Genomic DNA, 19,120 nt, shown 5'->3' on the forward strand with positions numbered 1-19,120 from the left:
CATGCAAACTGTGGGCACCAGCCATGTGCACCCCGCATCACAGTGTGGACCTAATGACTTCAATGGATCCGTGATCCACAAGATGCGGAGGCATGGATCCAGAAGGGCTTCCATGTGTTTAGCTGTGCCTCCTCGCCGGAAAAGATAGAACACGTCCTAACTTTCACTACATCTTGCAGATTGCGGACCCATTGACGTCGATGCACAGTGCACATGGCTGGTGCCCGTGTTTTGCGCCCCATGATTGTGTGAATGGCGCCTCACTACTCTTGGGAAAGTATTCATTTCGCTTGGGCAACCCCTTTATGAACCCCCTCCAGACTCATGAGGCGAGAAGCAGAAGGGGTTTCAATCACTCAGAAGTATTTGTTTTAATAATGGCCTCTCTAACATACATAATTTAGCTGGGGTGTTTCTGTCGCCCATTCATAAGCATTAAAAAAATCCATGCACATGTTGCAGACACGACCCCGTCGTTCACACATATAGAACATATTTTACAGTCTCAGAAATGTCTACCGCTGTGCGAACTTCACCTTATCGCACCGTAAATCGGCAAGATATTTTTCTGAAACCATAGAAAACATATTTTAAAAAAAAATCTACAGAAAAGATTTGTGTAACAGAAATAAAAATAATGGTGCGTTTCACCAGAATGGGATATGTTTCCTATCCTAACCAAAATGTGCTGGGGGGGAAAAAATGGCAGAAAGCCAGAGTAAAATGCTATGTATGGACACGCTGTAATCCTTTGTCCTGTCCCCAAGAAAGGAAGGCAGCGCAGACAAAGATGCCAGTGTTTGTTCACGGATACTAACACCTCAGCTGAGCAGTCTTATTACAACCCTGTATACATTATGTGCACACTGCGCTTTTAGAAAGGGGGTCATTATCACTTTCTGCATCAATACACTTCTTACTGACAGGGTCTTTTCATCCCCTGCCTCGGCCATCTGCTGGTGAAAGGAGAGCATTACAGGGCGATGCAGCGCTTCACCAGCAGGTGGCAGAGTGGGTTATGGACAAAGCACAGTCTGGGTAGAAGAGTGGAGGGAGGGGGAGAGCTTTTCACAGCTTCAGCGTGTCCACATCACTTCTGGCCGGAGATCAAAGAGCAGGTCAGGGCACACAGTCCCCTACTCCTGTGTGACCACACCTTTGCCTCAGTAGCCGTCTCTACATTGGCTCTCCACGGCTACACTGGGAGGGGGCAGGGTGTAATGGCCCCTTCCACTTTAGGAGGCTGTCTTCATGAAAGAAATTCCGCAGATAAGGTAAGTGTGTTTCTACACATATGTGTGCGCGTCGAGCCAGTGTACAGGCGGGTACTAGGACGGTGGGGTGGGCACGACAAGACAGGACTGTGCCCCCCTGACTTGCTCTTTGATCTCCAGCCAGCAGCATTGTGGAGACACATGAGCCGTGATACACCTCTCCCTCTACTATCTGTGCCAGCCGCTCTCTGTATACTGGGGGGCCATCTGCTGGTGAAGGCTGACCACCTCCTGTGTAATGTGCGCCTCTGACCACTAGATGGCGGCCTGCACTGACAGCCGCGGGGAGGAGGCACTCACTGAGGAGGTGTGAGGGCACAAAGCAAGGCCCGAGTGTGCCCCGTCTGTGTGGCATAGCGTGTATAGGCGTTTGGGTACTCCACTGCTGACAATACTGACGTTTTCCTGCTCCCAGTAGGGGTTTAGTTACAGTATTAGAGATACTGTATCTGTACAGTATGGCTATCATATACATATATACACAGTAATGGGTTTAGTTACAGTAATATATACTGTATCTGTACAGTATGGCTATCGTATACATATATACACAGTAAGGGGTTTAGTTACAGTAATATATACTGTATCTTTACAGTATGGCTATCGTATACATATATACACAGTAATGGGGTTAGTTACAGTAATATATACTGTATCTGTACAGTATGGCTATCGTATACATATATACACAGTAAGGGGTTTAGTTACAGTAATATATACTGTATCTTTACAGTATGGCTATCGTATACATATATACACAGTAATGGGGTTAGTTACAGTATTATATACTTTATCTCTGTACAGTATGGCTATCGTATACATATATACACAGTAATGGGGTTAGTTACAGTATTATATACTTTATCTCTGTACAGTATAGCTATCGTATACATATATACACAGTAATGGGGTTAGTTACAGTATTATATACTTTATCTCTGTACAGTATAGCTATCGTATACATATATACACAGTAATGGGGTTAGTTACAGTATTATATACTTTATCTCTGTACAGTATAGCTATCGTATACATATATACACAGTAATGGGGTTAGTTACAGTATTATATACTTTATCTCTGTACAGTATGGCTATCGTATACATATATACACAGTAATGGGGTTAGTTACAGTATTATATACTTTATCTCTGTACAGTATAGCTATCGTATACATATATACACAGTAATGGGGTTAGTTACAGTATTATATACTTTATCTCTGTACAGTATGGCTATCGTATACATATATACACAGTAATGGGGTTAGTTACAGTATTATATACTTTATCTCTGTACAGTATAGCTATCGTATACATATATACACAGTAATGGGGTTAGTTACAGTATTATATACTTTATCTCTGTACAGTATGGCTATCGTATACATATATACACAGTAATGGGGTTAGTTACAGTATTATATACTTTATCTCTGTACAGTATAGCTATCGTATACATATATACACAGTAATGGGGTTAGTTACAGTATTATATACTTTATCTCTGTACAGTATGGCTATCGTATACATATATACACAGTAATGGGGTTAGTTACAGTATTATATACTTTATCTCTGTACAGTATAGCTATCGTATACATATATACACAGTAATGGGGTTAGTTACAGTATTATATACTTTATCTCTGTACAGTATGGCTATCGTATACATATATACACAGTAATGGGGTTAGTTACAGTATTATATACTTTATCTCTGTACAGTATGGCTATCGTATACATATATACACAGTAATGGGGTTAGTTACAGTATTATATACTGTATCTGTACAGTATGGCTATCGTATACATATATATACAGTAATGGGGTTAGTTACAGTATTATATACTTTATCTCTGTACAGTATAGCTATTGTATACATATATACACAGTAATGGGTTTAGTTACAGTATTATATACTTTATCTCTGTACAGTATAGCTATTGTATACATATATACACAGTAATGGGTTTAGTTACAGTTTTATATGTTGTATAGGGCAGGAATATTTACATGTTATATGACAGTACTATATTAACTATTGAGTGACAGCTGCAGTCCACAGGCGTTCGTTCAGATGCTTAAAGGTAAATGTACTTGTGGACTGTAGTGGTCACTCAGTAGTTAAAGTCATGTATTTGGGTTTCTTATCACAGGGCCTCCTGCTGTACCTGTGAGAATGTAGACGTGCTGCACCACATGTAATACCCGACCAGGGATCAGCAACCTTCGGCACTTCAGCTGTTCTGAAACTACAACTCCCGGAATCCTCTTTTCACTTCTATGGGAGTGACAAGAACAGCTGAGTAAGTGCGCTTGTTGGGAGTTGTAGTTTCACAGCAGCCGAAGGTTGCTGATCCCTGACCTAGAGGCATTGTTCCTGGGAAGCATGGCACAGCACAGAATACATCCAGGTCTGCCCTTCTCACCTGAATTGCACCTTGTATGGAGCCTTATGGGTTTCTTGCACATGGCAAAGCGGTTAGCGACATAAGGGCTGTATGCAGCATGGCAGTATGATTAATTAGGAGGTGACTGATACATTGTAGCACGTGTGTACCTGGATGTTCATGGTTGTGAAGCCCTTTACAGAATCATTTGTATGCCGATAACTATACAGCCTGAGGCCTCATGCACACGACCGTTTTTTTTTTAAGGTCCGCAAAAACGGGGTCCGTGATCCGTGACAGTTTTTTCGGCCGTGGGTCTTTCTTTGATTTTTGGAGGATCCACGGACATGAAAAATGAAAAAAAAAAAACTAAGTCAAGTTTGCCATTGAAATGATAGGAAAAAACGGACACGGATCACGGACGACAATCCTGTGTGCATCCGTGATTTTTCACGGACCCATTGACTTGAATGGGTCCGTGAACCGTTGGCCGTGAAAAAAATAGGACAGGTCTTATTTTTTTCACGGCCAGGAAACACGGATCACGGATGCGGCTGCCAAACAGTGCATTTTCCGATTTTTCCACGGACCCATTGAAAGTCAATGGGTCCGCGAAAAAAAAACGGAAAACGGCACAACGGCCACGGATGCACACAACGGTCGTGTGCATGAGGCCTTAGCCAGACACTTACCTTCTCTCTACTGGTTTCTATGGGATCCTTTATGCAATTAGTATACATATAATTGGGGGATTCAATAGGATTTTTGTGCCGGAGAATGCTATATGTGATTTGAAAAATCCACACCCACGTCCTGGCTCCCTAGTGTCATGATGCCCCTTCTGTATTGTTTGGATAAATTACATTCTATGTAATATCTCCTAGGGCAGGCATGCTCAACCTGTTGTAAAACTACAACTCCCACAATCTCCTGCTGTAGGCTCATAGCTGGGGGGCCGCAGGTTTAGCATCCCTGTCTTAGGGTACATTCTTTTCTTTTATGATTCACTCTTGATTTTGGTTTCTAAAACTGCGCGTAGAAACCCGAACATGTGAACGTACCCTTATACTAGAGGTTGAAACTTTAGTATCCTATATACTAATATAGAACATGTGTGTACGGTTATATCAGGATTGTTTGGCTAGGCCCAGCCATATCAACTATATGCTAGCAGTGGACTGGGAACTTAAAGTGGCTCTGGAAAAAATACTAAAAGTGGCCTCGCTTTGTAGTTGGGTCCAAATTCATTGAAGGCAGTACCAACAGAAGTAGGTGGGGCCAGCAATACCATATTATACCACCTCAGCAGAGCCAAATACCACAGTCCAGCACAAAATACATCCCAAAAACAGCCACTGGCCAGCCGTGAGGAGGGCTCAGGTGGCCCCCTGGGCATCGACCCACCGGGAAATGTCCCTTTATGGCCATTCCGCCCCTGACTACAGTTTTCAATAGGGATCAACCGATTGTTGGTTTTACCGATATTATCGTCTGATATTCAGGATTTTCAAAGTTATCGTTATCTCCCTCCCCCCTGCTTCCGCTGCCACCAAAGAGAAGAGGAGGGGAGGGGCTGTGGTCACTGCGCCACGAATGATGTTAACTCACTCACTCATTCATTCAAATTCAACAGGAGGCGGGAGCTGGCTGCAGAATCATATATCCGCACCCGACCTCTATGACAAGTAGCTGCCATCCGCGGCACTTAACCCCTGCTGCACCTGAGGAGTTAACTGCCGCAGATCGCAGCTACTGCTCATAGAGGTCGTGTGCAGCTATATTATTCTGCAGCCAGCTCCCGCCTCCTGTATATAAATTAATGGGCGAGTGCCCCCCCCCCAAACTCCAGTATTAAAAACATTGGTGGCGCAGTGCGCCCCCCACCCAAGCCCCCCAGTATTAATCATTGGTGGCAGTTGCCACAGGGTACCCTCCTCCTCATTGGTGGCAGTGGCAGTTCTGATTGGAGCCCCAGCAGTGTAATGCTGGGGCTCTGATCGGTTACCAAGGCAGCCAGGATGCTACTGAAGCCCTGGCTGCCATAGTCAGCTCCATGCTGCTGTGTGCACAGAGCACAGGGCAGCAGGGAGAGTGTAAAGTCCTAATCACCCTTATAGAGCTTTATTAGGGTGAATAGGACAAGGGTTCTAGCCCCAAAGGGGGCTAAAAGTTAGCAAAATATTAAGTATAAAATGAAAAAGAAAGCTTTTTCCAAAAAAAAAAAAAAAGAAGCTAAATGGTAACAATAAACATGTTCATTTTTTAGCAGCTTGGTGTAGGATTTTTTTTTTTTCAAAAATGAAATAAATCAATATCGGAATTTCAATACAGCCAATATAATGGAATTATCCAGGTTTGTAAAACCAGTTGCCTATCCTTAGCGTCATCCTATTCACTTGACTGAGACAAAACTGCAGTACAGCTGTCCCTTCAAACAGCTAACCGGTGGAACAATTGAACCCACACCAGTCTAATATCATAGGCTATCCTCAGGAAAGGTCACAATATGTGTTCGGTGGGGGCTCGATTCCCGGCACCAGTGCTGATCAGCCGTTTTAAGAGGTCGCAGGACTCTGCCTAGCCCAGTGATGTCACGTTAATCAGTCACATGACCTAGGCACTGCTCAGTCCCATTCAAGTGACCGGGCCTTGGCTGCAATTCGAAACACAATTGCTATACATTGTATGGTGCTGTGTGAGGAGGTCTCTTCAGAGAGCTGATCCTGGGGGGTTGGGTGTAAGACCCCTACTGATCAGATATTGATAACTGATCCTGAGGATAGGCCATCAATGTTAGACTAAAAATCACAGAGAAAAGGATACTAGTGCACTAATAAAATAGATGCAAGCATTATATATGGACTAAGCCCTCATTCTGATGTAATAAAGTCTGAGACTCTTAGCAAATATATTTTGATCAAAACACATCTGTGCCCGCCTACCCCTGCCAAGGTGGTCTCAGATCAGGCAGGTCCTATGCTAAACCTACCTAATAGGAAAAAATGCGTATAGCAGCACAACAAAAAATTAAAGTCTTATCTTGTGGTGGTGCCAGCCGTGTTGGGAGCCAGTCAGAAGTTCCCCCTTGGATGCGTCATATAGAAGAAACCGCAGCACTCTCCTGTCTTCAATTCAGTGGAATTTATTTGATTGTTGCTTGAGAAAGACCTTTACGGTCGAAACATCACATTTTTTTTTTTTGCTGGTGAAATAAATTCCACTGAATTGAAGACAGGAGAGTGCTGCGGTTTCTTCTATATGACTAAACCTACCTAAGCCATTGGGCTTCTATGTTCAGGAGCACAGACTCTGCACATATGGTGTGCTGCCTCTAGTCACCTCCATGTGCAGCAGCAACCGGTGGGAGGAGAAGCAAGCACACCTATATGTACCACATAATCAAGGCGATCTATGAGATAGAAAGGGCAAAAGTGCACAGGAATGCTACTCCGCAGATAAAGTAGGAGCGCATTCACACTTGAAGGTGCCACTCCCTCAAGCAAATACTACATAGACAAAAATCACAGAAAAGAGTTAAAAAACAAAGATAAAACATCCTGCACGATATGATAAATAAATATTTGGATGCCCCTGGCTACATTTATGTTTTTTTTTTTTTTTTTGCAAGCTTCCATCTATTTTATTATCTTTTTTTTTTTTTCTCAGAAATGTAGCCAGCGAAATCCACGTATTTATTTATCATATTATGCAGGATGTTTTTATCTTAGTTTTTTCTCTTTTCTGTGATTTTTGTTCATCAACGTTAGACTCCCAAAAATCCATTTATAACATGTTTAACCCCTAAAAAAAAAAAAGAACCTTCTCATATAGCACCAAATGTATGCCAGAGGACTAAAGGCAGCTTGATAGGCAGGTACACACTTCTGTCCTATAGAGCTTTGGTATACAGTAAATTACCAGAAACAAAAGGCTACACCTCCGTGTGTGCATACCCTGAGAACATTTCAAGAGGGTGTCTCAAACCTAATGTGACCAGAGCCTCACAAGCAGTAAAGTGTAGCAGGCTGTAATATTCTGTCCTTCCAAAAAGCAGGACTTGGTGTCTCATTTACTATGAAGGTTATTTTGCCAGATTTCTGATTTCTTTTTTATTCTTGATATAAATTAGTAATATAATTTATATTTTTTTCAACAGGCAGAAAGGTATGTTTGGGTTAACAACACGTCGGTACACTCCCAGAATGTTGCAAAGGCGAAGTATGAATTCTTATTTGGTGCGCCCATCTCAACAACAGATGACAAAGCACCAGGTAAACATGTGGTGTCCGTTTTCCCATCTGCTCAGCGTGGACCCTTCATAAAGAGCCTCTGTCAGTATGATCAGGCATGCAGCTTGGTAGGGTTGATCATGCTCAGTGCAATGATCCCCCATCTTGCAGCAATCCATTGTGTTGTTTTGGAGAAGTTAGTACTTATATTTGAATGCTAATGAAGTGTTCAGAGCACCGAGGAGCAGGCCTAGTCCCTAAGCGCACCACTTCATTCCTGCCTTAGTCACAGGGGCCAGACATAATCACTGTTCTGATGCCTAGCACTGAAGTCTTGTGCATGCGCAGTCAAGCTCATTTGGCTACCTCCCCCACTCCCAAAGTGCACATTCGCCGATTCATGTGTGACATTTCAGGATAAGACATCGGAACCGTGATGAGCATGTCAATCCATGCCAGAGAGGGAGTGACTAAGGCCTAAAGGCGGAGGTGAACAGCGCTCCGAGGGGCACCTCCTGATGAGCATAAAAATAAAAGAACTAATTTCTCCAAAAATACATAACAGATTGCTGCAGGACAGAGGTCATGGCACTCAGCATGATCGACCCTACCACGCTCTATGCCTGGTTTACTAGGGTCGATCATGCTGACATGCTCTTTAATTTGTTCATCAATGAGTAGAAACTTTTTGTGTCACTTTTTTGCCGTTTGCTTACATTATTTTATAGTAATATATATTTTTTGTTGGGGTACATTTGTCTAATTTCTACTAATTAAGTTAATCTGCACTAACAAAGTGTTAAAAGGGCTTCCCCATTTTTTCTCACATAGCAATGCTATGACTAATGGATAGTACTCCCTGAAACGCATCAGTGTTCCTGCCACTTGAGTTGATTTTGTACTGTGGATTTTATCGCTATTCAACAATAAAGGACCCTGCTTTTACTTCACCAAGAGTGCTGGACTTCTGCTTGCTTTCTCCGTGGCCTCAGCTGGTCCCTGGTCCAAGCACCTTGAGTGCACTTGGGTGAGCTGACTACATTGATCTTTTAATATCGTGTTTGCATTGTTCACATTTCACTGCTTGTACAAACCCCATTATTCGGAAATTTCACATGAATGAATGTCGTGCATGTTCTGTAAGTAGGTGTAACCTTTATGGGGGGAATGTATCATGATGGGACCATTTGAAGACCGTTTCACTTCGCACTGGTGAATAGTGTGCCAAATTTATCAAAAGTCACATGGTTTTTGGTGGTGAAGTTTGGTGCATTTTTTTTGTAAAGTTAACACTTGTCTAGAAATGCATCACCAACCAAAAAAAAAACTTCAAAAAAGGAGGGAAATAGCAACCTTTTTTGAATTTTTTTATTTTTTAAAGTTACAGTTCTAAATCTGGCATAAAACTCATTAACATAACTAACCACACCTACTTTCCCCACATTTTCCAAAATAGTGGTGTAAACCGCAGAAAGTTGTGAATTTTGGCACAGAACGCCACTTGCGCTAACATTTGCAAGATTTGTACACCAGAAAACACATACGAACCTGATATGTTCCGCACTATGTGTTGGCGTTACTATCTTATAGTCTTCGAAGTAGAGGATTCTGGTTGTTCATAGTTTGATCAGTACATCAGTCCGCATTCTTGAATAAATGACTAAAATGGATTGAATGTTGTCACAAGGCCTTCTTTTTTTCTGCATTTTCAAATGCTTGTAAAATGTGCTGAATATCAAGTGTTTTTAGTGGTGTTTTTTTTTTTTAATTTGTAGCATGTTTGTTGTCCTGTCATTTATGTTCAAGTCCTAGAAGCCTATGGAAAAGGAACGACATATACTGCCACTGTCCCTAAAAGCGCAACCAAAATGCCACAAACTGAGAGGGTGTATATGTTAAAGTTCAAAGCGACTTTTGCTGAACACCAACCCCCTTACACACACACAAAAATGCATTTTCTATGATACCGGCGGCCATGTGCGGTCCACCGTGCGGTATCAGTCGTGTGAATGTAGCCTAAAGGGGTATTCCCATCTTGACATTTATGGCAATATAGGTTATGCCATGAATGTCTGAAAGGTGGGGGGTTTGACTTGTGGGACCCGCTCTCATCTCAGGATTGGGGCCCCACTATGAACAGAGAGCATGGCACAGATGCACGGTGTCCTCTCCTTTCACTACTGTGGGACTTCTGAAAATAGTGCATGGCTATTATCACAAATCCCATAGTGGTGAATCAAGCGGTGGCTGCACATGTACGGCTTAGTCTCCATTCATTTTAGGGCCTTGTTCATGAGGTAGGAGGGGCTCCAGAGATGAGAACTGTCTGCATCTATATGGCATATCCTATCAACATGCCATAAAGGTCCAGGGATACGCCATTAAAAGGGAGCTGTCACCAGGAAATTCACTGTCAAACCAGGCACAATGCCTTGTAGGACTAGTTCAGCTAAATGCAAGGAGACTTTCACTTAGCAACCGGTTGCTTCATTCTGGAGAAAAAGTACTTTTCATTGATATGCAAATGAGCTGCATTGTTGCTCCTATGAGGAGCACCCTTGCTCCTCCTACTTCTTCTATCAGCCCCTCCCTTGCCTTCTTGATTGACAGGACCAGGTTCTTGCATAGTCATCTTGCCTGGGCCTGTCAATAAGAAGATGCAGGAGCTGACAGAGGAAGCAGGAGAAATAAAGGTGCACAGAGTGGCTTGGGCCTCCCTCGGTGCACTTAACTGCTCATATGGATTAAAGGGACCTTTTCTTCAGAATGAAGCTATGGATCATTAAGTGAAAGGTATCATTACAGTCAGCTGATCTAACCCTACAAGGCATTGTGCCTGGTTTAACAGCGAATTCCATAGTGACAGACTCCCTTTAAGGGGACATGCACACGTTCAGGATTCATGTGCGGAGAATCCGCATTTAAATCCGCAGGTATTCACGGGCAAATCTGTGCCGTCAATCCGCATAAATTGGTGCGGATTTGCGTACGGATTCAGTGCGGATTTTACTAAGTAAATGAAGAAAATCCGGTCAGGAAAAATAAAATAAATTGACATGCTGCGGATTTTAAAATCCACCTGGAAAGAATCTGCATCGTGTGCATTGAGAATTTCTAATTCTCATAGAATACAATGTACATGACCTACGGTGCAGATTGCATGCAATCTAGATCATGTGCATTTAGCCTAAAGAGACTTTTTGGATAGGTCATCCATACCATTTTGGCAGTGGTCCAACACCGACTCCTCGCAGCTTCCCAAGAACAGTGCTGTATATTGTACAGCGGCTGTGCGTGGCATTGCAGTTCAGGCCCAATATGCATTGCAGTTCAGGCAATATGCAAGTGCATATTGCCATTTTTTTTAACTCCTGTAGAAATGTCCTATCCTTGTCCGCAAAATGAACAAAAATAGGACATGTTGTCTTTTTTGCGGGTCGGCGGAACGGACATAGGGATGGTTGTGTCACGGATGGTGTTACAGAAAACTAGAAGACACAAATGAAGATCCGACTGACTTGATCCAAAACTAAGGATCAAAAGGGTAAGCCCTGTAACAGCCCTAGCACTCTCCCTTAGGCTGGGTTCACACCTGAGCGTTTCTCAAACGCGCGTTTTTGTCGCGCGTTTTTATGCGCGTTTTTTGTAATAGTAAACGCGCGTTTGACGCGCGTTTGTGTGATTGACTGCAGTGTCCTATGGCCACAAACGCGCGTCAAAACGCCCCAAAGAAGCTCAAGTACTTGATTATGCGTCGGGCGTTTTACAGCGCGATCGTACGCGCTGTAAAACGCCCAGATGAGAACCATTCCCATAGGGAAGCATTGGTTTTCATGTGATGAGCGTTTTACAGCGCGTTTGAACGCGCTGTAAAACGCTCAGGTGTGAACCCAGCCTTACTGCTCAGCCTATGCAAAAATCTCTATGGTAGATAATTGCATACCCTCGTTCCTCAACTGTATCACACCTGAACACCCTATAATAGTGAGGGGACACGACCACCGGCTCCCTACACTTAATATGGAGGGAGTCAGGGTCACCTAGGATCAAGCCCACAGGAAAACAGAAATAAAGAAACAGACTTATCTTGTGGATGCAGCAGTAACAGCTTCTAGCTTCAGCACAATCCAGGAAGTTGTATAAACCGCAAGGTAAGGCAGTATGGGGAGGAGATATATAGGGACCAATCACTGCTAATAGATGACAGCTGGGAGAGGGAGGAGAGCTGTCAAAACGAAAGCAAAAAACAAAAGAAGATCATGCAGGAGGTACTGAAGAATGTCTAACAGAACTTCTCAAAGATCTGGTGGTGACAGGTTGTAAATGTCATGGCTTGCATCATCCTGAAGGACAGACTATATGACATGTGCTTGGTCAGTTAGTAAGTGTGTATTATACATATCACTTAAAGTTCTAAATGGATGTCCTGTACATTGCACATACTGTAAAGGGGGGGGGGGGGGGTATGCACTTGAGCACTCCTGCAATAGTACATTGTGGAACTTTCTTTTCTCCAGTGGCAGATGTTGGAGGACACTACATGAATGAGCAGACATTAGATGGCTGTTCATAGTGGTTGGGAGAAAAAATCTAAGGCAACACTTGCCTCTCAGGACCTTGGCATAGGGTAGTTAGGGCATGCTATTTTTTTTTTATTTTAGCACCAACTTTCAGTCAAGTGCAAGGGTAAACAGGCCCATTAGTGTTCTGATGGGTCTGACAAAATAATGAGCAATAAGTGCCAGGCAGAAGACTACCTCATTTGCCACTAGGGTCTGTTTGTTATGGTATTATTCAAAATAATCTTTTAGACCGTATTGAGGAAGTGTCAATAATGGATTTTCAGCTGTTCTATATAAATAATAAGTGGGCCCTCAAATAATTACTTCTGCTGGACCCCAGTCCACTCTGTTCAGCTGACAGCTGTTTCTCCCAACTCCTCCATGCACATTGGGCTCGATTGGGCATGCATATGGCCTAAACGGGGCAAGGTGGGTAAGGACCACATTACATGGCCAAGGATTGTTCCTGATATTTGGCCTTTGTAAACAAAGGAGGAAAACACTAGCTTGTCTTTTGTCAGCAGCACTTTCATCCTTTCACCTTGAATGTTTAAGGCCTATTAAGCCTGCACTGATCAACTTCTATGTCATTGATCGGTGCTGATTTTCTGCCTGGCATTGGTTCGTGTGAGAGGAGCCTCTGGCAGCAGCTCCACAGGGAAAAAATTATTGGGCAGTTGAAATCCAATTCTTATCTCCACAACATCTGTTGTCGGGGGAGCATCGGGAGTCCCCAAACACATGAAATGGTTAGCCAGTCCTGCTGTAACTTGGATTACAAAAGCACCAGAGTACAGCTGGCAGCCAAATGCTAGAAAACAGTAGTTACTGGATATGCTTGAATTCTTTGAAATGACAGAAGGCTCTAACTCATGAACAGTGAAGCATTGATGACAGTGTATGGAGAGCGCCCCACAGGACTCTTATATGCAGCTTCAGGGTCCACTGAGACACTGTCCTGGAATGTAGCACATCTGTGATCTTTTATGCATATATAAAATCTAATACTTTCCCTATCCTGCTACTTTTTTTTTGTATATTCAGGAAAACTTCCCATAAGGAACTGATTGTAGCCATCATTTGCCATTCAGGGCATGTGTGGGTATTATGCAGACCGCTGATGAGGAGCTCCGCACACCGCCTACTGGATGCCTGTAGTGAATATAAAAACATATGGCCATCTTCGGTACATAGTATTTGTGTATATATATATATATATATACACATACACACACACTGCCTTGATACTATATCCTGCGTAGTGTTATAGAAGCACTGCATATAAACTATATCAAGTTTGGTCACAATCCAGGTAGCCATTGCTGCATGTGATGTTTTGGGCTAATTTATCAGGTACCTATTAACCTGGCCAACGGCCACAGGTATCCTCATGAATTCAACTATATTGCTTTTTTTTCGGGATGGTAATAAATATGAATACTGCAGCAGGGTCATATTTGGTTCTGCTGCGGCTGTATTTTGTGCTGCGCTAAGAAATTGTTGCCCCCCCAACTTCTAGTATCCCACCTTCTGTTAATTTGGACCAGTCTACAAAATGGGGCCCCTTTTTTTTTTTTTCAGGGCCATTTTAAGTTCCCAGTCTGCCCCTGATATCTTTCAGTTAGTGATTCAAGTTTGGTCACAATCCAGGTAGCCATTGCTGCATGTGATGTTTTGGGCTAATTTATCATTCATGCCTATATAATGTCTTCCTGTTTAATTAGACATTTGCATCTGCAATGAGTGGGTGTACAGATATACCCAATTAGAAAATTCAGTATAATTATGGTCTAAAGATTTAACAGTTTCTTAAAGGGAACCTGAGGCCAGGACGTTCACTGATAAACCAGGCATGATGCTTTGTAGGGCTAGCTTAGCTGAATGTAATGATATATTTCAGGGGTGCACTGGCCATAGACCTTACAGGGAAATTTTGAGCCCTCCTCACAGCGTCCTGCTCAATAAATAAGGATCTGGTACTCTCAGCATTAATTAATGCTAGGAGGATCAGGTACCTATTAACCTGGCCAACGGCCACAGGTATCCTCATGAATTCAACTATATTGCTTTTTTTTCGGGATGGTAATAAATATGAATACTGCAGCAGGGTCATATTTGGTTCTGCTGCGGCTGTATTTTGTGCTGCGCTAAGAAATTGTTGCCCCCCCCCACCCCCACCCAACTTCTAGTATCCCACCTTCTGTTAATTTGGACCAGTCTACAAAATGGGGCCACTTTTTTTTTTTTCAGGGCCATTTTAAGTTCCCAGTCTGCCCCTGATATCTTTCAGTTAGTGATTCGCTGTTTTAGGGCTCATACACACAACCGCGCAGTGGTTTGCAGTCCACAAATTGCGGATCCCGGCCTTGAGCAATTTATGGAATGAGCGGAGCAGGATAGAAATACTTATTCTTGTCTGCAAAACGGACAAGAACAGGACATGCTCTATTTTTTGCGGGGCCATGAAACGGAGCAACGGATGCAGACACATCTATTGTGGCCCCGTTGAAGTGAATGGGTCTGCATCCCAAGCTGCAAAAAATGCTGACCCAAAAAATTGTTGTGTGAGTGAGCCCTTATTCTGGAGAAGAAGTACTCTAGTGAGCAGTTAAGCACTCTGTGCACCTTTGCTCCTTCTTGATTGACAGTCAGGTTTCTGCATAGTCCCCTTGCCTTTGCCTGTCAAGGGAGGATTGTACATGATCCATGAGATAGGACTGAACGTGTGACCAGTGGCACTCAACACATTAGGTGGATGTTCTGAGAGGCAATCAATAGAACATCAGGGGGCGCCATAACAAGTACATAACAGGAATATCTAAAAACTTATTTTGAATTATTTCAATTAAAAACTTCTTCTCTTTTGCACAATCTAACACAGAAATCTAATACATGATGATAATCTCCATTATTCTAAATAGAAATGTCATTGCTCACTTACACGCCTTGCCTATAATGTATGCTTGTTGATGATGGCTTCTAAGGGAATAGGAAAATATCAGATTCCATTTATGCAGTACAGTTGGAGCATTTTATGTGGTTTTTTAGGAAATGTTCTAGGTGTGGCGCCTTATTTCCATTTGCCTATGTGCTTCTGTATAAAATGTAATTAGCTTTAGGAGAGTGTGGCTGTCTGAGAATCCAATACATACCCTCAAGGCATGGCACGGTGGCATGGAATTTTTGTGTCGTCATGGTGGTAGAGCGAGTTGGGATTGGGTATAGTTCTGGGCATATGTCCAGTTCTGGAAATGACGATACAATTTCAGTACTGCAATGAATGATAGTTGGAAACACCAATAGTTCTACGTGGCTTGGCCAGTCTTCTTCCTAATGGGTAGGATGTATATGTCTGTATTCAGCACACACTTCTACTGCACCGCAACCTGAAAAGAGGGTTTGGCAGAACTTGGTATACAAAAGTTATATGTGAAGGTGAAAGAAACTCATAGGTGATGAACTCATCAGATTTTATACTCAGGATAATAAGATGAGACCAGAATAAACATAGGTGGAACCGTTCTTGACAAGCATACATTAGATGCTCTGAATTTCTGGCACATCATCCTCGTCTGTTGACCTGATTTCTCAGTGCTGTGTAACATACCTTGTGCTTCATTTGGATTCATCCGATGCAGAGGTTAATGAACGAGACCTCAACGTACGTCATTATTATTGGGGAAATAAAAGTACTTTAGAAGAGACCAATGGACTAGGTCTTTCCTCCACTTAAAACATCTCAAAAGTGACCAGGTTTCAGTATGTGTTCCCTGTTTACAGCTCAGCTGTACAATTAAGAGCATCGGTCAGCAGTTTTGTACCTATGAAACTGGCTGACCTGCTGCATGTTCGCTTGGCAGCTGAAGACACCTGTGTTGGTCCCATGTTCATATGTGTCGGCATTACTGAGAAAAAAGTTTGTATATATGCAAATGAGCTTCTAGGTGCAATGGGGGAGTTTCTGTTACACCTAAAGGCTCAGCTCTCTCTGCAACTGCCATGCCCTCTGCACTTTGACTTTAGGAGAAATCAGGTCTGAGCAGGTTTACACTGCCTGGCCCCGTCAATCAAAATGTATAGGGCTTGTCAGTTGCTGAGAGAGCTGAGCTCCTAGGTGTAACGGCAACGCCCCCATTGCTCCTAGAGGCTCATTTGCATATACTAATACATCATTTTCTCAGCAATGCGGACACATATGAACATGGGACCAACATGGATGTCTTCAGCTGTCATGTGCACATGTAATAGGTCAGCCCGTCTCATAGGTACAGATCTGCTGACAGATGCTCTCTAAAAATGTTAAAGTCCTGCAGGTTTGTAAAATGGCCTGTACTTAGGAGGTTTGAGTCTCGGCTCCTGCTTGGAGGGAGCGTGACACTCCTGGGAGCAATGCAGCCTCTTCTGTGTTTCCACTGGGTTGCAGGCTGTTTTCCTAGGGACTGTTCCCTATTGCAGTCTTGTCCCAGTCACGTGAATGGAATAAAACACTCAGAACAGCCGCTGTGAAAACGTGGAAGAGGCTGCATCACAAGCGCTGCGGGTCTTTCAGAAAGCTGATCAGTGGGGCAGCCAGGAGTTAGATCCCCACTGATCGAATATTGATCAGTTTTACAAAGCAGGATAACCCCTTTAAAGCTGCTATTACACTGGGGTTCTTTCTGCACTGGTGCAATTACATGGTACAAAGATCGTTTTCCAGTGTAGACATGCCCAGTGACTGAACCATGAATAATCATTTGCCTATTTGTTGTCGATTGCATCTTTTCTGCCGAACATAAAATTTTCTGTTATTGTCATCAGCATATCCCCTCATGTAAACGAGCATCTGCTTGTGACTTGTAATGGAAGCTGTATGGAAAAAGAAAGGATACAAAAGCGTAGCACGCTGCTTTTTTTTTTTTCTTTATACAATGGAACTCCGGTGAACGGATACCACTATATGGCATTGGTCTGAGGCTTCCGTATATGTTAAATGGATGGCAAAACCAGGGTCCATTCACACGTCCGTAGTGTATTGCGAATCCGCAATACACCTGGCCGGCACCCCCATAGAACTGACTATTCTTGTCTGCAATTGCGGACAACAATAGAGACATGTTCTATTTTTTTTTGGGAGCCGCGGACCGGAAGATCGGGCCGCGCTTCCGGAAATGCAGATGCGAACAGCACACTGTGTGCTGTCTGCATCTCTTCCGAGAAACGGATCCGGACTCATTCTACGGACGTGTAAATGGACCCTTAGCCTGCCCATACAGGATGCAGCTCTGGCAGCGGGATAGTCGTACATCTCACCACTAATTGCTGGGCTGCGCTTGCACATTCTATTTGAAACAAATAGCATATACAGGTGCTCGCTGACAATTACAGTGCGGCCTGGCTATTAGCAGTAAGCTGCATGTGGAAAAAAAGAGGGAGGACATGTGCTGTCGGCATACATATGTCCGTTCCACAAATTATAGAACATTTCCTATTCTGGCCTGCATTGCGGACGAGAATAGGCATTTCTAGATGGGAGAGAGAAAAATGCAGAATGCACATGCATCGGCTAGTGGACTGAAATACAGCTAAGGTTGTGTGTATAGGGCCTTAAACTTTTTTTTTTTTTTTTTCCTTCATGGATATATTTTAGACTTGGGGAGGATCTGAACATTTGAGTGATGTAAGATGCAGACTAATTTTCTTAGAGGTTATTAAAGGACTGCTAAAGCCAAAATCCCAACACAAAAAAAGAACAACAAAACCAACAAACAGATAGTAAAAGCTTAGTAAAAGCAAAAAAAGGAAGGGACCACTGTAGTACTCAGCAGAAGTGGCCAAAATCATTAAAAACAAAAAGATAGCATTTAGTAATTATAAAAAAAAAAAAAAAAAACGAGGATGACAGGCAAATTTATAAGATTAGGCAGAGAGAGGCCAAACAAGTTATAAGAGCTTCTAAAGCACGGGCAGAAGAGAAATTAGCTCAATCAGGGAAAAAAGGCGATAAGACATTCTTCAGATACACACAGTAAATGAAAAAGGAAACTAAAACAAAGAATTACAAAATTAAAAACAAAATAAGGAAGGTATATGGAAGATGATAAAGAACTAGCTGACTGCCTCAATGAATTCTTCTGTTCAGTTTTTACAAAGGAAAATGCAGGAAAAGGACCTCAGTTAGGAAGGAAGACTAATGAATCTTTTGATGTATATGTCTTTACAGAGGAAGAGGTTCTAAGTCAGCTGTCTAAAATTAATACAAATAAGTCACAGGGGCCTGATGGGATGCACCCAAAGCTATTAAAGAGCTCACATTCTATGTTTCTATGTAACATAAGTTAAAAGAGCAGTGTCTATATCGGGGATCACGCCCCCTCACATGGAGCGAGATTTCCACACAGGACACACTCGTCTGAAAGAGACCTAAGAATCCCCATGACAAATCCTCCATGCTCTATAGCCAGACAGATTTGTCATTCAGGGTCCTGCGAAAGCTAAATAATGCCAGAGCTAGGTAGATTTGCCTTTCATGGTTATGGGAAAGCTGGATTACCTCCAAGCTGAACTGTAATAGATTGCAGAATACTAAATCTAGCAATATAAATCCGCCTTCTCACTCGTAAAAAATGTCATAGCTAGACAGATTTGCCTTTCAGGATCCCGGGAAAGCTGGGTTACAACCA

The 19,120-nt window shown here is 42.8% G+C and overlaps 1 protein-coding gene across 4 annotated transcripts in view; it reads left to right on the plus strand.

Moving 5' to 3' along the window:
* The window catches only part of PSD3 (pleckstrin and Sec7 domain containing 3), a 693,256-nt gene that overhangs the window by 270,135 nt on the left and 404,001 nt on the right, over window positions 1–19,120 (plus strand). Inside the window, exons 1-2 of one of the 4 annotated variants that reach the window (XM_044305127.1) lie at window positions 1,034–1,274; window positions 7,824–7,938. In XM_044305127.1, coding sequence (XP_044161062.1) covers window positions 1,221–1,274; window positions 7,824–7,938 — 169 coding nt within the window. In that variant the 5' untranslated portion in view covers window positions 1,034–1,220. Of the gene's footprint in view, window positions 1–1,033; window positions 1,275–7,823; window positions 7,939–8,734; window positions 8,924–19,120 lie in introns of those variants that run through there. The other 3 variants (XM_044305137.1, XM_044305119.1, XM_044305145.1) reach the window with 3 other exon arrangements.

The sequence above is a fragment of the Bufo gargarizans genome, chromosome 1, assembly GCF_014858855.1.
Source record: "Bufo gargarizans isolate SCDJY-AF-19 chromosome 1, ASM1485885v1, whole genome shotgun sequence".
NCBI lineage: Eukaryota > Metazoa > Chordata > Amphibia > Anura > Bufonidae > Bufo > Bufo gargarizans.